Genomic DNA, 16,355 nt, shown 5'->3' on the forward strand with positions numbered 1-16,355 from the left:
GTGTGTCATTGATCAGCGCTCGATGGCTGTAGGACGCACGCATGGATTCTTTTTTTCAGCGCTGATACTAACCCTAGCTAAATTCAACAAGAAAAAAAAACAATATTAGACGGTGATGATTAAGCTATATTTTTACTGTCCATAATCTATTCCTATCAACTTATCTACATTCTTTTTTTTTTTACTCTGTATTGTATGACACTAACCCTTACAGAATTCAGGAAAAATTACTGTAGTAGACGTCGATTATTACAGTATATTTTTACTGTTCTTAGTCTAGTCCTATCAACTAATCTAAATTATTTCTCTTGATTCTTTTTTCACGCAAAAACACAAAACAACCAGAGGCTGATGTGCATCAGTTATCAGCACTCGACAGCTCTAGGATGCCTACACGGATGTGGTGCAAAAAGGGATGAAAAAACAGACAGGGAAAATAAAGTACTTGCCAAAAGCGAGCACGGATGCAAATCAGTGATCTACATCTGATCAGCGGCTCGTCAGCTGTAGGATGCACACACAAAGTGGTGCAAAGGGGGAGGAATAATAAAAATACGAATGTGGATCAGTGATTTGCGTTACTGATCAGCACTTTGTAGCTCCAGGACGTCCGAAAAAAAACCCCAAACCTGTCAAGAATCGAGCGATCAGTGCTTGGTGGCAGAAGGGAGTGCGGGGAGTGGGGGGAGATAGGAAAAAGGGGGAAAAGAGGAGCAAAGGGGGGCAACGGGTGGTTTAGGAAAGATCAGGACCAGATCAGGGAAAGATGAGAAATGTCTTCTTTCTTCTTCAGTTGCAGCACCAGTGATGGCACAGGCTTGAAAAAAATCTGTGTTACCACAAGGCCCAGAACGGCGCACAGAATGGCACAATGACTGCCCTATACACATGCGTAGTTATAAAGAGGAAGTACAGGGCTCTTACTGTTGGATCAAATCGTATCTGTACACTCTGATTGGTGAATTTGCCATCATCATCCAATCGCACCAATCAGAGCTGGTCCTAGTGACGCCGTGGTTGCTAGGCTCCAGCCTATGATCGGTGCTCTTAGGTGGCGTCGCCACTACCCAGACGATGACTCCACGTGCCCTGCTATGTTAATCATGTGGTCACAGTGCCACATGAAACATATGATGTATCCATAAGTACAAGGTCGATAAGCACCTACCGACCAGGACGTATGGTTACGTCAATGGTCATATAGGGGTTAAAAATAAGTTATGGAGGCAGATTAGCAGGGAGATCTAAGTCCGGCCCATAGATCTTAACAACTTATTTACATATAAGAAAAATGTAGATTTTCCGGAATAAGACATTGGATCACAGATATCAAGGTATGACTTTCTATGACCTGCATGCCGATATAAATGGAGCAGAAGGTTTGATCCCACTGACAGATTCCCTTTAATTTGTTGCCTTAAGGCACCTGTATTTGGCACATATTTTCCTTCAAAGCAATGATACTATGCTAACTCTAAATAACTCTAGCACACAGTGGAACATTTTATAATTAACCACCGACATGCTCCCTTTAAACTGCCTGATATATAATAAAAAAACTCACAAAAAGCAAGAGCAGAGTTTTCTTTTAGTTTTTGTTAAGTTAGACTTAAAGGCCCAATGCTCCTCTGGGAAATATGAAAATTGTCTCTTCAGAGAGGTAGAGGTCTAGAACTCTGGGGCCTCCTATTGGAAGTAGCAATCGTAAAAGTCAATGTCGACCCTTAAACGAGCCTTGTCATGTGACTTAGGATAAAAACCAAAACCAGAATCTCAATTTGCAGACACTGTGATTCGGAGACGCCTCTCACACAGCCAAACCAGTTCTCACACTTTGCGCTGACAAGGGGCTGTTCTCCGAAATTCAGTGTCTGCAAATTGAGATTCAGGTTTTGGCTTTTATACTATGTCACGTGACAAGGCTTGTTAACCCCTTTACTCCCAAGGGTGGTTTGCATGTTAATGCCCGGGACAATCTTTACAATTCTGACCACTGTCCCTTTATGAGATAATAACTCTGGAACGCTTCCATGGATCCCGGTGATTCTGACATTGTTTTTCTCGTGACATATTGCACTTCATGTTAGTGGTAAAATTTCATTCATATAACTTGCATTTATTTGTGAAAAAAATGGAAATTTGGCGAAAATTTTGAAAATTTTGCAATTTTCCAACTTTGAATTTTTATGCTCTTAAATCACAGAGATATGGCACACAAAAAACTCAATAAGTAACATTTCCCACATCTTTACTCTACATCAGCACAATTTGGGAACCAAAATTTTTTTTTGTTAGGAAAGTCAATGTCAACCCTTTAACGAGCCTTGTCACATGACTTAGGATAAAAGCCAAAAACCAGAATCTCAATTTGAAAACACTGTGTTTCAGGGTATTGCCCCTCATAAGTGCAAAGTGTGAGATCTGGTTTGGCTGTGTAAGAGGAGTCTGATCGGGATCCAAAAAGTATTGTTTCTTCTTGCCGAGAGTGACATGTTAAGCATGCCGAGATGAGGAGACTTAAGCCTCAATGCTCCTCTGGGAAATATGAAAATTGTCTCTTCAGAGAGGAAGAGGACTAGAACTCTAGTGCCACCTATTGGAAGTAGCAATCCTAAAAGTCAATGTCAACCCTTTAACGAGCCTTATCACGTGACTTAGGATAAAAGCCAAACCAGAATCTCAATTTGCAGACACTGTGTTTCGGAGACGTCTCTCACACAGCCAAACCAGGTCTCACACTTTGCACTGATGAGGGGCAGTACTCCGAAATACAGTGTCTGCAAATTGAGATTCTTGTTTTGGCTTTTATCCTAAGTCATGTGACGAGGCTTGTTAAAGGGCTGACATTGATTTTTCCGACTGCTACTTCCTATAGGAGGCACTAGAGTTCAAGATACAATTTTCATATTTCCCAGAGGAGCATTGCGGCTTTAAGTCTCCTCATCTCAGCATGCTTAATATGTCACTCTCCGCTAGGAGAAACGATACTTCTTGGATCCCACAAAAAGTAGTAAGAGTTAATAATCTATATGTAAAATTGTTTTGCTGAAAAATATGGTTCAACATGAAAAGAAAAGATAATCCCTCCAGAGGAAGACAGAAAAAAATTTTAGGCTGTGTGCACACGTAGCGATTTTTAAGCGTTTTTGCCGCGATTTTCGGCGCGAAAACGCTTAAAAATCGTGTACAGAACGCCCCTATGCATTCCTATGGCATTCCGCACATGCTGTGCTAATGCTGCGCTTTTTTCCGCGGCGGAATCGCATCGCGGAAAAAATCGCAGCATGCTCATTCTTTGTGCGGAATCGCAAAGAATTGCCGCGATTCTGCACCCATAGGAATGCATGAGAATCGCTTACTTCCCGCATGTGGCTATGCCCACCATGCGGGAAGTTAAGCGTCTCATGTGCGGTTGGTACCCACGGAGTGGAGGAGAGGAGACTGTCCTCAGGCCCTGGGTACCATACCCCTGTAAAAAAAAGAATAAAAAATAAAAAATCGGGGTATATTTACCTTCCGATGTCCCGCGCTGCATTCCCGGCCTAAGCGTTCCCAGTAATGCCTTGCGGCAAGGTCCTGTGATGACGTAGTCTCGCGAGATCGCTATAGCAACGCGAGACTACGTCATCACAGGTCTCGCAAGGCATTACTGGGAACGCTGAGGCCCGGGATGGCAGCGCGGGACGCCGGAAGGTAAATATACCCCGATTTTTTATTTTTTTTAGCATTTTAACATTCTATCTTTTACTATTGATGCTGCATAGGTGGCCTCAATAGTAAAAACCTGGTCACACTTGTCAAACACTATGTTTGACGAGTGTGACCAACCTGTCAATCACTCTCCAAGCGATGCTTCAAATCGCTTGGAAAGTGCTTGAATATCGCACGCGAAAATCGTGGCAAAATCGCGATCATAATCGCGGTAAAATCGCGCGGAAAAAAACGCGCGATTTCTGGGAAGGAGTCCGGTTTTTAGTAAGCGTTTTAAAACGCTACGTGTGCACATAGCCTTATGGCTCTTTGAAAGCAGAGATTAAAAAAAAAATGAAAAAGAGTTTTCACATATAGGCTGAAATAGATTGTGTCCTTAAAGGGCTAATGTATATCTATTATGCAGTGAGTTTACAAAGAGGCTGAATCTCTATTAGGTAATACTGGGGTGAATGTTACTTACGTGGACAGTCACACGGGACAAGGGGGCATTTATGATGGTTGTAGTTGTGCATATTTGGCTTGCAGTGTTGAGGAAGGCACCAGCAGTGTTTCTTTTCTGCATATTGTTAAAAGCACATGATTGTTACCAACATTATTTTATATAGGGTTTACCTTTATTATACATTTATTATATAAACCGAGTGTGAAGAAACCAGATTATATCTTAATTTCCCAGACAAATATGTTTAGCAAACCAAGAAGAATTGACTTTTTATCTGTATATTGGCTTTTGGATCTATGTGTTGATTTCTGGTGGGTTAAGATAACAGACTTTTGATTGTGTAAGGCTGGAATATTGACTTATAAGCTAATATTTGATATAGCATAGTGTGCTCTCATCCTTGATGAATAGTGAGGTCTACTGAAATGCTAATTATACATTCTCTAGCCCAGATAGTTTGCTGATTTTTAAAAGAGAGGAGGAACATCTAAGCAAATAGATTACATAATGAAACAAGGCAACTTGGTCATCACCATTCTTCTCCTTAGGCCGGAGTCACACTTGTCGTATGAAAAATTGGTCCGATTCTCTCAGCTCCGATTCTCTCAGCTCAGAATCGTGCCAATGTTCTCCGTATGGTGATCCATATGTAATCCGTTTGCAATGCCATTTCCTCGAATCTATATATTCGTGTGACATCTGTATGGCTTTACACTGCTTTTCACCATTGAATCTAATTGCTCAATGGGCGGAGATGAGGAAAATGCTTGTGTATTTCTTACAACTCACATGGATGGTCCGTGTGGTGTTCGATTTTTTCTCATACCCATAGACTTGCATTGGCGAAACTCGGCCGATATACATGTACAATCGCAGCATGCTGCGGTTTCATTCGCACGTTGAAAACGGCTGAGAAAAAAAAACGCTAATGGGAGCTGCCCCATAGATGAATACTGGTCCGAGTGCTATTATTATTATTATTATTATTTATTGTTATAGCGCCATTTATTCCTTGGCGCTTTACATGTAAAGAGGGGTATACATAAAAATAAGTACAATAATGTTAAACAATACAAGTCATAACTGGTACAGGAGGAGAGAGGACCCTGCCCGCAAAGGCTCACAATCTACAAGGGATGGGTGATAATACAGTAGGCGAGGGAAGAGCTGGTCATGCAGCGGTTTGGTGGATCGGTGGTTACTGCAAGTTATAGGCTTGTCGGAAGAGGTGGGTCTTCAGGCTCTTTTTGAAGGTTTCAATGGTAGGTGAGAGTCTGATATGCTGTGGTAGAGAGTTCCAGAGTAGGGGTGATGCGCGAGAGAAATCTTGTATGCGATTGTGGGAAGAGGAGATAAGAGGGGAGTAGAGAAGGAGATCTTGTGAGGATCGGAGGTTGCATGCAGGAAAGTACAGGGAGACGAGGTCACAGATGTATGGAGGAGACAGGTTGTGGATGGCTTTGTATGTCATGGTTAGGGTTTTGTACTGGAGTCTCTGGGCAATGGGGAGCCAGTGAAGGGATTGACAGAGGGGGAAAGCTGGGGAATAGCGGGGGGACAGGTGGATGAGTCGGGCAGCAGAGTTTAGAATAGATTGGAGGGGTGCAAGAGTGTTCGATGGGAGGCCACAGAGCAGGAGGTTGCAGTAGTCAAGGCGAGAGATTTTGAGGGCATGGACTAGGGTTTTTGCAGATTTTTGGTTGAGGAATGAACGGATTCGTGAAATATTTTTGAGTTGAAGTCGGCAGGAAGTGGAAAGGGCTTGGATATGTGATTTGAAGGAGAGATCAGCGTCAAGGATTACCCCGAGGCAGCGAGCTTGTGGGACTGGGGAGAGTGGGCAGCCATTTACTGTAATGGATAGGTTTGTTGGGGGGGTCACGTGAGATGGGGGAAAGATGATGAATTCTGTTATGTCCATGTTAAGTTTCAGAAATCTAGCAGAGAAGAAGGAAGAAACAGTGGACAGACATTGAGGGATTCTGGTTAGTAGGGAGGTGATATCTGGTCCAGAGATGTAGATCTGTGTGTCATCAGCATAGAGATGATACTGAAATCCATGAGATTCTATGAGCTGTCCCAGGCCAAAGGTGTAAATGGAGAAGAGCAGGGGTCCTAGGACTGAACCTTTTGGGACTCCGACAGATAGGGGGCGAGGTGAGGAGGTGGTGTGTGAGTGGGAGATGCTGAATGTCCGGTCTGTTAGGTATGATGAGATCCAGGATAGGGCCAAGTCTGTGATGCCAAGGGATGAGAGGGTCTGTAATAATAGGGAATGGTCCACTGTGTCAAAGGCAGCCGACAGGTCCAGGAGGAGGAGGACAGAGTAGTGTCGCTTGCTTTTGGCGGTTAAGAGGTCATTGGTGACCTTAGTAAGGGCAGTTTCAGTGGAGTGGTGTGACCGAAAGCCAGATTGTAAGCAGTCGAAGAGGGAGCAAGAAGAGAGATGGGAGGACAGTTCAAGGTAGACGTGTTGTTCCAGTAGCTTGGAGGCATAGGGGAGAAGTGATATAGGGCGATAGGTAGATACAGAGGATGGGTCAAGAGAGTGCTTTTTGAGGATAGGTGTGATGGAGGCATGTTTAAAGCTTGAGGGGAAAACACCAGTTGTTAGTGATAGGTTGAAGAGATGGGTTAGGGTTGGGATGAAGACTGTGGTGAGGTTTGGGATGAAGTGGGAAGGGATCGGGTCAAGTGCACAAGTGGTGAGATGTGATCTTGAGAGTAGAGTGGAGAGTTGATCTTCTGTAATGGTGGAGAAGTTGGTTTTGGAGGTGGAGGGCTGGGAAGTCGGGAGGAGGGGCTCTGGGGGTTGTTGACCAAAACTGTCTCTGATGTTATCAAAATTCTGCTTGAAAAATGAGGCAAAGTCTTCAGCTGAGATGAGTGGGGAGGGAGGAGGTGCTGGGGGACGGAGGAGAGAATTGAAGGTGTTGAATAACTGTTTAGGGTTGTGAGACAGGGAGGATATGAGAGATGAGAAGTAGGTTTGTTTAGCTGTGGCGAGTGTGGTCTTGAAAGTAGTGAGGGACTGTTTGAATGCGATGAAGTGCTCGTTGGAGTGGGATCTTTTCCATCTGCGCTCAGCAGCCCTGGAAGCTCGCCTCAGTTCTTTGGTCAGGCTGGTGTGCCAGGGCTGTCTGTTGATTTTGCGAGCTTTGGTATGTGTAAGTGGAGCAGCAGATTCCAAAGCTACAGCTATTGTGGTGTTATATAGAGCAGCAGCGTCATCCGCATTGTGTAAGGAACTTATATCTGTGAGAGGGAGGAGGGATTCAGAGAATGAGTGTAGGTCAAGGTGTTTAAGATTTCTGCGAGGGTGTGAAAGTTTGTGGGGTGGGGATTGTAGACATGGAGTGGAGAGGGAAGAGAATGTGAGAAGGTTGTGGTCAGAGAGAGGAAGAGGTGAGTTAGAGAGGTTAGCTAGGGAGCAGAGGCGGGTGAAGATGAGGTCCAGTGTGTGGCCATCTTTGTGGGTGGCTGTAGAAGACCATTGAGTGAGGCCGAAGGAGGAAGTGAGAGATAGAAGTTTAGTGGAAGCTGAGAGGGAAGTGTCAATGGGGATGTTGAAGTCGCCCATGATGATAGTAGGGATGTCCACGGAAAGGAAATGAAGTAGCCAGGTGGTGAAGTGGTCAAAGAAGGTGGTGGCTGGCCCTGGGGGGGCGGTAGATGACAGCCAGTTGGAGGTTGGAGGGGGAGTAGATGCGCACAGAGTGCACCTCAAAGGAAGGGAGGGTAACAGAGGGTGGCAGTGGGATTGGGGTGAAGGAGCAGGTATCTGACAGGAGAAAACCAACTCCTCCGCCATGTTTGCTGGCGTTGGGGGGTGTGAGAAAGGTGGAAGCCACCATAGGAAAGTGCAGCAGGAGAGGCTGTGTCAGAAGGGGTGAGCCAGGTTTCGGTGATGGTGAGGAAGGAAAGTTTGGTAGTATCAAAAAGATCATGGATGTAGGAAAGCTTGTTGCAGACAGAGCGAGCGCTCCACAGAGCTCCTGTTAGTGGGACTGGGGAAGCGGGGGCTGGGTGAATGGGTATAAGGTTGGAGTGGTTACGGAAGGTTGTGATAGAGCGTGGATGGGAGGTAGGTGTTTTATCGCATAGCACTTGTCCGTATCCATCACTAGTGTGACCCCGGCCTTATCGTGATGCTGGACTGAAGGACACTGGGTAAATCTAAAAATAGGTTACATGCCTCTGTATAAAGAGACTGAGACAGAGATACTGGGAGAGAGTGACACAGCCGGACATTCTGCAAAACACCCAACGGACGAGAGACAGGACAGCAGCCAATTCATCATGGCTCCATCATGAGGGACATGGATCTATCATTCTATAGGAAACAACCTAGGGGTTTTGGGCTCCGGTTGAAAGGATACAGATCTGCTCCACTGATCATCGCTGAACCTTGGATATGTTTTGAGAAAGCCAGGATCGGGACCCACTGGTCACCGGGCTCCATGAAAATGTTCGGATAAGCCAGGTGGGGACTCTTGTGTCGACTGGCTTTGGACCTTGTATGGACTCTATGGACTGGTTCTCTCCCTAGGAAGCCCACGCGAAACGTGCGTTGGGGCTGCATTGTGTGACCATTTACAAGGATTTACTGGGGTAAGACTTTTTTTATTGGACCTTTTTATCTTTTGTGTTTTGTGCGTGTATATATATATATATATATCAAAGTGGCATTATGCTTTATGTTTTCTATGGCACCCAGAGTGATATATACAATTTTTTATTTTTGGTCTAATATTATGTTTATGTTGCAATAGCAACTGTAATTGCAATAATGTCTGCAGTATGATGTTTTAATAGGTCTTAGTACCCCCGGTCTTCATAATAATATTGTAAGTGTGTCGCACCTTATGTCCTATGTCGTTCATTTTGTTATATTATCTATACAACTGTTTTAATATTATATGTAAAATGGATATTTAATAAATTTATATGATTTATAAGGTGCTTTGTACTCCTTTGTTCTTTTTGTATACAATTTTATTTGGAGTATACCTTTTATTAGTGGCTATTGTTTTTTAACCCCTTTTTTCTGGAATTTTATTCACTCTATTGCAGGTTGTTATTTTCTTCTTTGTTTTTCCTTTTTTGTATTAAAAATTTAAATAAAAATTTAATTAAAAAAAAATATTGGTCATCTCATTATCATCACAGACTGGAATAAAATAAAAAATATACCTCTATATAAAGTAGATAACACAGGATTCACTATTCACAATAGGCGAGGTCACAGCTCACCTCCTCCTCTTCCTTTACAATGACTGATAACACCTCTATTTAAAGTAGATTACACATGGATCCACCATTCACAATAGTTGGCGTCACAGCTCACCTCCTCCTCCTGTACAATGAATGATAACCCCTCTATGTACAGTAGATAACACAGGATCCACCATTCACAATAGGTGATGTAACAGTTCTCCTCCTCCTCCTGTATAATGACTGATAACACCTCTATAAAAAGTAGCTAACACAGGATCCACTATTCACATTAGGCGAGGTCACAGCTCACCTCCTCCTCTTCCTTTACAATGACAGAAAACATCTCTATTTAAAGTAGATAACACAGGATCGACAATTTACAATAGGTGTTGTCACAGTTCACCTCCTCCTCCTCCTGTACAATGAATGATAACCCCTCTATGTACAGTAGATAACACAGGATCCACCATTCACAATAGGTGATGTCACAGCTCACCTTCTCCTCCTGTACAATGACTAATAACATCTCAATTTACAGTAGATAACACAGGATACACTGTGACGATAATGTAAAAAATATCATGTATGAATTTTCCGGAACATTCAAGCATTTTCTATTCTCTACACTCTCTAGAATGATTCAAAGTGACCCCCCTCCTTCCCCACTTAGCAGCTGTAGCTGTGTGTGTTCTCCTCTGCCTGCATGTAACATTTGGTAACCTTAAGCTACAGCTAACTCCCTCCTTCCTGTCACCCACCTCCCAAAGGAAGGCCTTTGTCTCTTCAGAACATGTGGGACTGTCCCATAGCATATAATGGGAATTTATTCATTCAGACATAATGCAATGGGAGACAGCGATAGAAAAATGAAACATACATATTTGGAACGAGCTGCGCTTGAGCATTGCTTCAGCTCCTCTTGGTAGTTGCTAGCACTGACAGAATCCAAGAAATGGATTCCTCCTGAACAGAGGGGAACCGACAGCCTATGTTTGGGGTCATTACAAAGCTAATTTAAATATAAAATGACTGATAGGTCTGCCGTTATTTTACTAGGTTCTCAAGCCCAGTTATGTAGCTGAGAAGGTTTCAGAACCAAAATTGCAACTTAGAGAAAAGGGAAGGACCCCGGTAACTCACCCCCTTTAATGATGTCATGTCCCAGAACTATAGAGTACACTCACTCAGTCGGGAGGTCAGTCTACTGAGGGAACCCGAGATACACAGCCACATTGTCATGCATGGCGACGTGTGGCCCATTCCCTTCCCCCAGCTTGATTCACTGGAATGATCTAAGTACCATGTGAGTGTTTTCTTCCTTAACCCTGTTTTATTTGTAATTGTATTGTACATATTATTGTCTCATTTCGTAAAACCTTTTTATCTTCTGTACACGCTGCCCATCTTTTGGGAATAAACTATAAAATATATTAGTTCTGCCTCCTTGCTCTGTGACAAATTCATGTGCCTGTAAGCTAATTACGCTACTGATTCGGGTTTGCTTCGAACCCCTCTATTAATTTTAAACATTAATCGGAGAAATCTGAAGCTGGTGGCAGCGAAGTGTGTTTTGGCTTGTTGGGCTAGCTGACAGTGACGGAAAGGGTTTTATAAGCTGATTAGGTGGCTGCGGCCAAAGCATTTATAACTCCCTCACTGCAAGTGGGCCTAATAGCCACTGCACAACAAGTAGCTCTACCGGGGACTAATTATCCTAGGTGTAGTTCCCTGACTGACCTGAGGGTAAGGGGGCGCCGGAGAGCTGAGATTTCCAAAGTGTAACTGGGAAAGTGGGATATCCATAAATATTGAAATCTTGTGACATATTGTGGCAGTGGTGGGATAACCAAAATAACCCCCCCTGCGGTAAATTGTTAGGGCAAGACTAGCATGCTGTTTTTTATCACAAGCGCCCATGTGCCTGTGATAGCCGTGTGGGGCCAAGGGTCACATTCCCCGGTCAGTGACATATTGGTGGTACCAGGAGGGATTGTGACATCCACCATTCACAATAGGTGGTGTCACAGCTCACCTCTTCCTCCTGTACAAAGACTGATATTCCCTCTATGTGCAGTAGATAACACAGGACCCACCATTCACAATAGGTGATGTCACAGTTCACCTTCTCCTCCTATACAATGACTGATAACATTTCAATTTACAGAAGATAACACAGGATCCACCATTTACAATACAATCAACAAAAAAGAAAGGTCCTCCAATGAGGTAAAAAGATATATTTTTATTCAACACATTAAATGATAAAAATTTGACACGGCAACCATATAGAAATAGGATAGCAAAAAAACACATGACGCGCGCGTTTCGATGTATATCTTCCTCAGAAGGGGTGCTTAACATATTTTTAGTTATAAAAATTGTTATGTACTACTGTGTTTCAGTACAGTGTCTGTTGCAATACGAGATATATATATTTTTTGCACTAAGCACTTTATGCATTTTTGCACATATTTTGTGATGCATTTTTGTGATTACATTACACCTTTGGATATATGAGATATACTATATGATAAATTCTCATGATACCAGGCACTTTATGCACAGTCTTAATTAATTTTTTGTCATATATTACTTCCTGTGCCATAACTGATTTTTTTTCTTTGTATTGTGTCACCCATTGTGTATGTGTTTTTTGCTATCCTATTTCTATATGGTTGACGTGTCAAATTTTTATCATTTAATGTGATGAATAAAAATATATTTTTTTACCTCATTGGAGGACCTTTCTTTTTTGTTGATTGTATTTGGTTTCATGGTCCTCTATGTTATAACCTTTTCCTTCCTGTTTTGGTCACCATTCACAATAGGTGGTGTCACAGCTCACCTCATCCTCCTGTACAATGACTGATATTCCCTCTATGTACAGTAGAAAACACAGGACCCACCATTCACAATAGGTGATGTCACAGCTCACCTCCTCATCCTGTACAATGACTGATAACACCTCTATATACAGTAGATAACACAGGATCCACCATTCACAATAGGTGATGTCACAGCTCACCTCCTCCCCCTCCCTGCACGGTGACCTCTGCACTGGTCCTAGGGCATGTGTACTACACTCTCCTACAGAATCTATATGTTATTTCCTGACATTTAGCTGCTGTACAGTAAACAGTAACAGAGCAGGCATGACGGCTGCTTCCATAATCATGGACACTGTATAAAAAGAAAATTACAGTCTGAATATAAAACAGATTATAAATATTAGTACTGTGAATATTCATTCTTCCTGTAAGAAATAAATAAGATGTGTCCATGTTAGATACTTACTCGTAGTCACAGTCGTTGTTGTTGGACTTTGCTTTTTTGTTGTGATTGTACCTGAGACAAAATGATCAAACAGATTAGTCGTTTCATCAGACATTTTTTTTCTTAGAAGAATATACAAAATACATGAAAACAATTACAAGTAAAGTGATTCTAGTTGGACTCAGTGCTCTATTGTAGGATGAGCTGTGTCACAAACAGTATAATCACAACTAAATACAGCCGAAATTCTAGTCAAATAATAAAAAAATAAACATTTTTATTTATATCAAAAGTATTAGACACTTACTTGTAGTGGCTGCAGTTGGGGTGGATGACGTATCTGGAACTATACCAGAATTAAGTTACTAAACAATATCATTTCATACAATTACAGTTTTCCCATGATGCAGAACTTTATGGCTACCTTCATGCTTTGCTTTTATTTTCATGTTCATTTCAAAGAAAATTGACACCAAAAACCTATTATTAGTAGTTGGAATTGTGGTGCTTAGTATGGTGCTGTAGGTGGCGCGGTATAGAAAGTAATAGTTTATAACCATGCCAATCTGATCTGTAGAAATTGGGGGTTTTAGACACATCACATAAAAAATGGTTCCTCTGTCACGAGATTGGATTAAAGGGATTGTCCACTACTAGCACAACCTCTACTCAATCTTGATATTTGCCCGTTAAAATAAAAACACCTATACTCACCTCCCGTGCCGTTCCAGCAATGTCGGCACTCGCGTTCCTGGGGCACACGTGAGGTTCTTACATCACACGAGCCCTGCGCCCAATCCGGGCCGGCTGGCAGCTCACTTACTCTTGGTCACAGATGTAGAATTTTATAAATTAAAGGAGTTGTCCAGTCTTCTTCTAAAAGTCTGAAAACACTCTATCTAACTGTAAAGTCCTGAATATTTACAGTATGTGCACCACACGCTGTCAGCATTCGCCAGTGTTGCCATTAAGGGAAGGTTTCATATAACCACAGGTATGCGATTTGCTTATTTGAGGTCACGTGTCTACCAGCTTTTGGCAGCAACACTGAAGAATCCTGACAGTGTGCGGTGTGCAAGCTGTGAGGATTCAAAAGTCTGCAGTCACATGGAGTGACTGCAGACTTTTAGTAATAGACCGGCCAACCCTTTTATCACACAACACAATATTTACACCATGTCACAAAACTATCGATGAACAGATATGACAAAATTTGAATTCTCCAAATTATGTAAATTTTTATTAGGAAATTAATTTCTCAGCAAAGTTATTCTCCACGAACTGAAGGTCACTTATTATACTCTGTGGTCTCATCGAGCCACAGAGCATAGTAAATGTAAGATGTTAAAAAATGATACTCACCACTCACCTGTCTGGCCCCTTCGCTGCCATCTGATTCTCAGAGCCGCCTCTTTCCCCCCCGAGGTACCTCATCTCTTGAAATGCACAGTGAGGTTGCGGCTTAAAGTTCCAGCCTAAATTGAACAGGCTGGCAAATGTGGTGTATGAAGGCAGTAGAAGAGGCCCAGAGAACAGTTTGCCATCCAGTCCTATGAATTCTGCTATAGCATCTTGCACCTATTCACTCTAGGCCAGGACTTCAGGCTGAGATCAGGCCACTGAGGTCACTGCGCATCAGACAACATGATGTCATGGACGAGCAATGCGCAGTGGCCTCTGAGGCCTGGTCATCAGGAGTAAACAAGGAAGGAGGCATATATAAAAAGCAAATTGCTAGTTTCAGTTGCATTAAGTACATGCCAAAATTAATTTTGGTAGATAGCTTCTACAATTTGAAAGAAGCTTCCTGTAGATAGCAAGGCTGAAGAACCAATGCCTTATTGGTAAGTTTAGTAAATTGAGTAACGTACCATCAGTAGTAGGTGGCATGGTTGTAGTTCTAGTTGTTGGCAATTCTTTGGTAGTTGGTGGTATGATTGTAGCTGTTGGGTGTTCTGTGGTAGTTGGTGGTATGGTTGTAGTTGTTGGGTGTTCAGTGGTAGTTGGTGGTATGGTTGTAGCTGTTGGGCGTTCTGTGGTAGTTGGTAGTATGGTTGTACTTGTTTGGCGTTCTGTGTTAGTTGGTGGTATGGTTGTAGTTGTTGGGTGTTCAGTGGTAGTTGGTGGTATGGTTGTATTTGTTGGGAATTCTGTGGTTGTTGGTGGTATGGTTGTACTTGTTGGGCGTTCTGTGGTAGTTGGTGGTGTAGTTGAAGTTTTTGGGCGTTCTGTGGTAATTGGTGATATGGTTGTAGTTGGTGAGCGTTCGGTGGTGGTTGGTCGTATGGTTGTAGATGTTGTGTGTTCTGTGGTAGATGTTAGTTTTGTTCTAGTTGTTGGGAGTCCTGTGGTAGATTGTGGTATGGTTGTAGTTGCTGGGCGTTCTGTGGTAGTTGGTGGTATGGTTGTAGTAGTTGGGCGCTCAGTGGTAAATGGTGGTATGGTTGTAGTTGTTGGGATTTCTGTGGTAAAGGGTGGTATGGTTGTAATTGTTGGGCGTTCTATGCTTGATGATGGTATGGTTGTAGCTATTGGGCGTTCTGTGGTAGATGGTGGTATGGTTGTCGTTTTTGGGCGTTCTGTGGTAAATGGTGGTATGGTTGTAGTTGTTGGGAGTTCTGTGGTAGTTGGTGGAATGGCTGTAGTTGTTGAATGTTCTGTGGTAAAGGTTGGTATGGTTGTACTTGCTGGTCGTTTTGTGGTAGCTGGTGGTATGGTGGTAGTTTCTGGTCGCCGTGTACTAGTATTGTCTGATGCCCAAAAACAAATTTAATTCCAAAGAAAAAGAAGAATGTGATGGTGAGCAATTGATACATAGCATATGAGATGTGGACATTGACATGCCTAACATAGTAGAAAGGATGGAATATTTTGTCCCTGGAGTCTGACACTACAGTTTAAGTCACCATTTCCATGATCCGTGGGCCAAATGCAACACACTTTGCTGTTTCTCTAACCGGGAATCTTACCAAATTTTACTACATATTAGCAAACATTAATGCGGCCAACTGGAGCTGGAGTTTTTTCTTTTTAACAGAAATGGTCTACGAAACATATAGCTATCTCTTAGATTGGTGGTGTTAATTGTTTATGGATGCATGGAAGTGTATATACAGTATCTCTCTGTATATACCTTATGTGCCTGTGCATATACAGTATATATCTGTTTGTACGCATCTGAATATATGTGCTTTGTGTATGTATGCGTCTGTATGTATATGCTCCATGTATGCATGCATCTGTATGTTTGTGCTTCAAATATGAATTTATCTGTATGTAGGAGGTCCGGGATTGCATGTATCTGACCTGTGTATACATATATGTGTGTGCATATGCTACATGTATACATGTGTGTGCTACATATATATACATATGTGTGTGTAACATGTATTGTGTGTATATATGTGTGTAACATACAATGTTTGTGTCACACACAGTGTGTGTGTATGTAGCATCCACATTTAGAAGTACTGGCAATGAAGACGAGACTTCACAGGTGTAAACATCGCCCAACAAACTAGCAAAATTCGTCTTATTCATCGATTGAATAGATTGTTTTTTATCAGAGCAAAAATCACTTCTCTCAGCAGCACATCACCGGTGTAAACTGCAGAAGTGCTTCTGATAACGATACTATGCGGGGACAGATTACACTACTACTTCTGTGCCCATCATTCTACGTAAGCCTCTGTGAAAAGGCCGGTAAATA

At 42.4% G+C, this 16,355-nt stretch overlaps 1 protein-coding gene across 5 annotated transcripts in view; it reads right to left on the reverse strand.

The window, feature by feature from the left end:
* The window catches only part of LOC141051811 (uncharacterized), a 646,796-nt gene that overhangs the window by 169,876 nt on the left and 460,565 nt on the right, over positions 1 to 16,355 (reverse strand). For all 5 annotated transcript variants that reach the window (XM_073548842.1, XM_073548843.1, XM_073548841.1 and 2 more), the window contains exons 38-41: positions 14,518 to 15,396; positions 12,954 to 12,992; positions 12,668 to 12,718; positions 4,175 to 4,270 (exon numbers count right to left, since the gene is read on the reverse strand). In XM_073548842.1, the coding sequence (XP_073404943.1) occupies positions 4,175 to 4,270; positions 12,668 to 12,718; positions 12,954 to 12,992; positions 14,518 to 15,396 (1,065 nt within the window). The remainder of the gene's footprint in view (positions 1 to 4,174; positions 4,271 to 12,667; positions 12,719 to 12,953; positions 12,993 to 14,517; positions 15,397 to 16,355) is intronic.

The sequence above is a fragment of the Dendrobates tinctorius genome, unplaced genomic scaffold (genome assembly GCF_039654945.1).
Source record: "Dendrobates tinctorius isolate UK_male_01 unplaced genomic scaffold, ASM3965494v1 ptg000158l, whole genome shotgun sequence".
Classification (NCBI taxonomy): domain Eukaryota; kingdom Metazoa; phylum Chordata; class Amphibia; order Anura; family Dendrobatidae; genus Dendrobates; species Dendrobates tinctorius.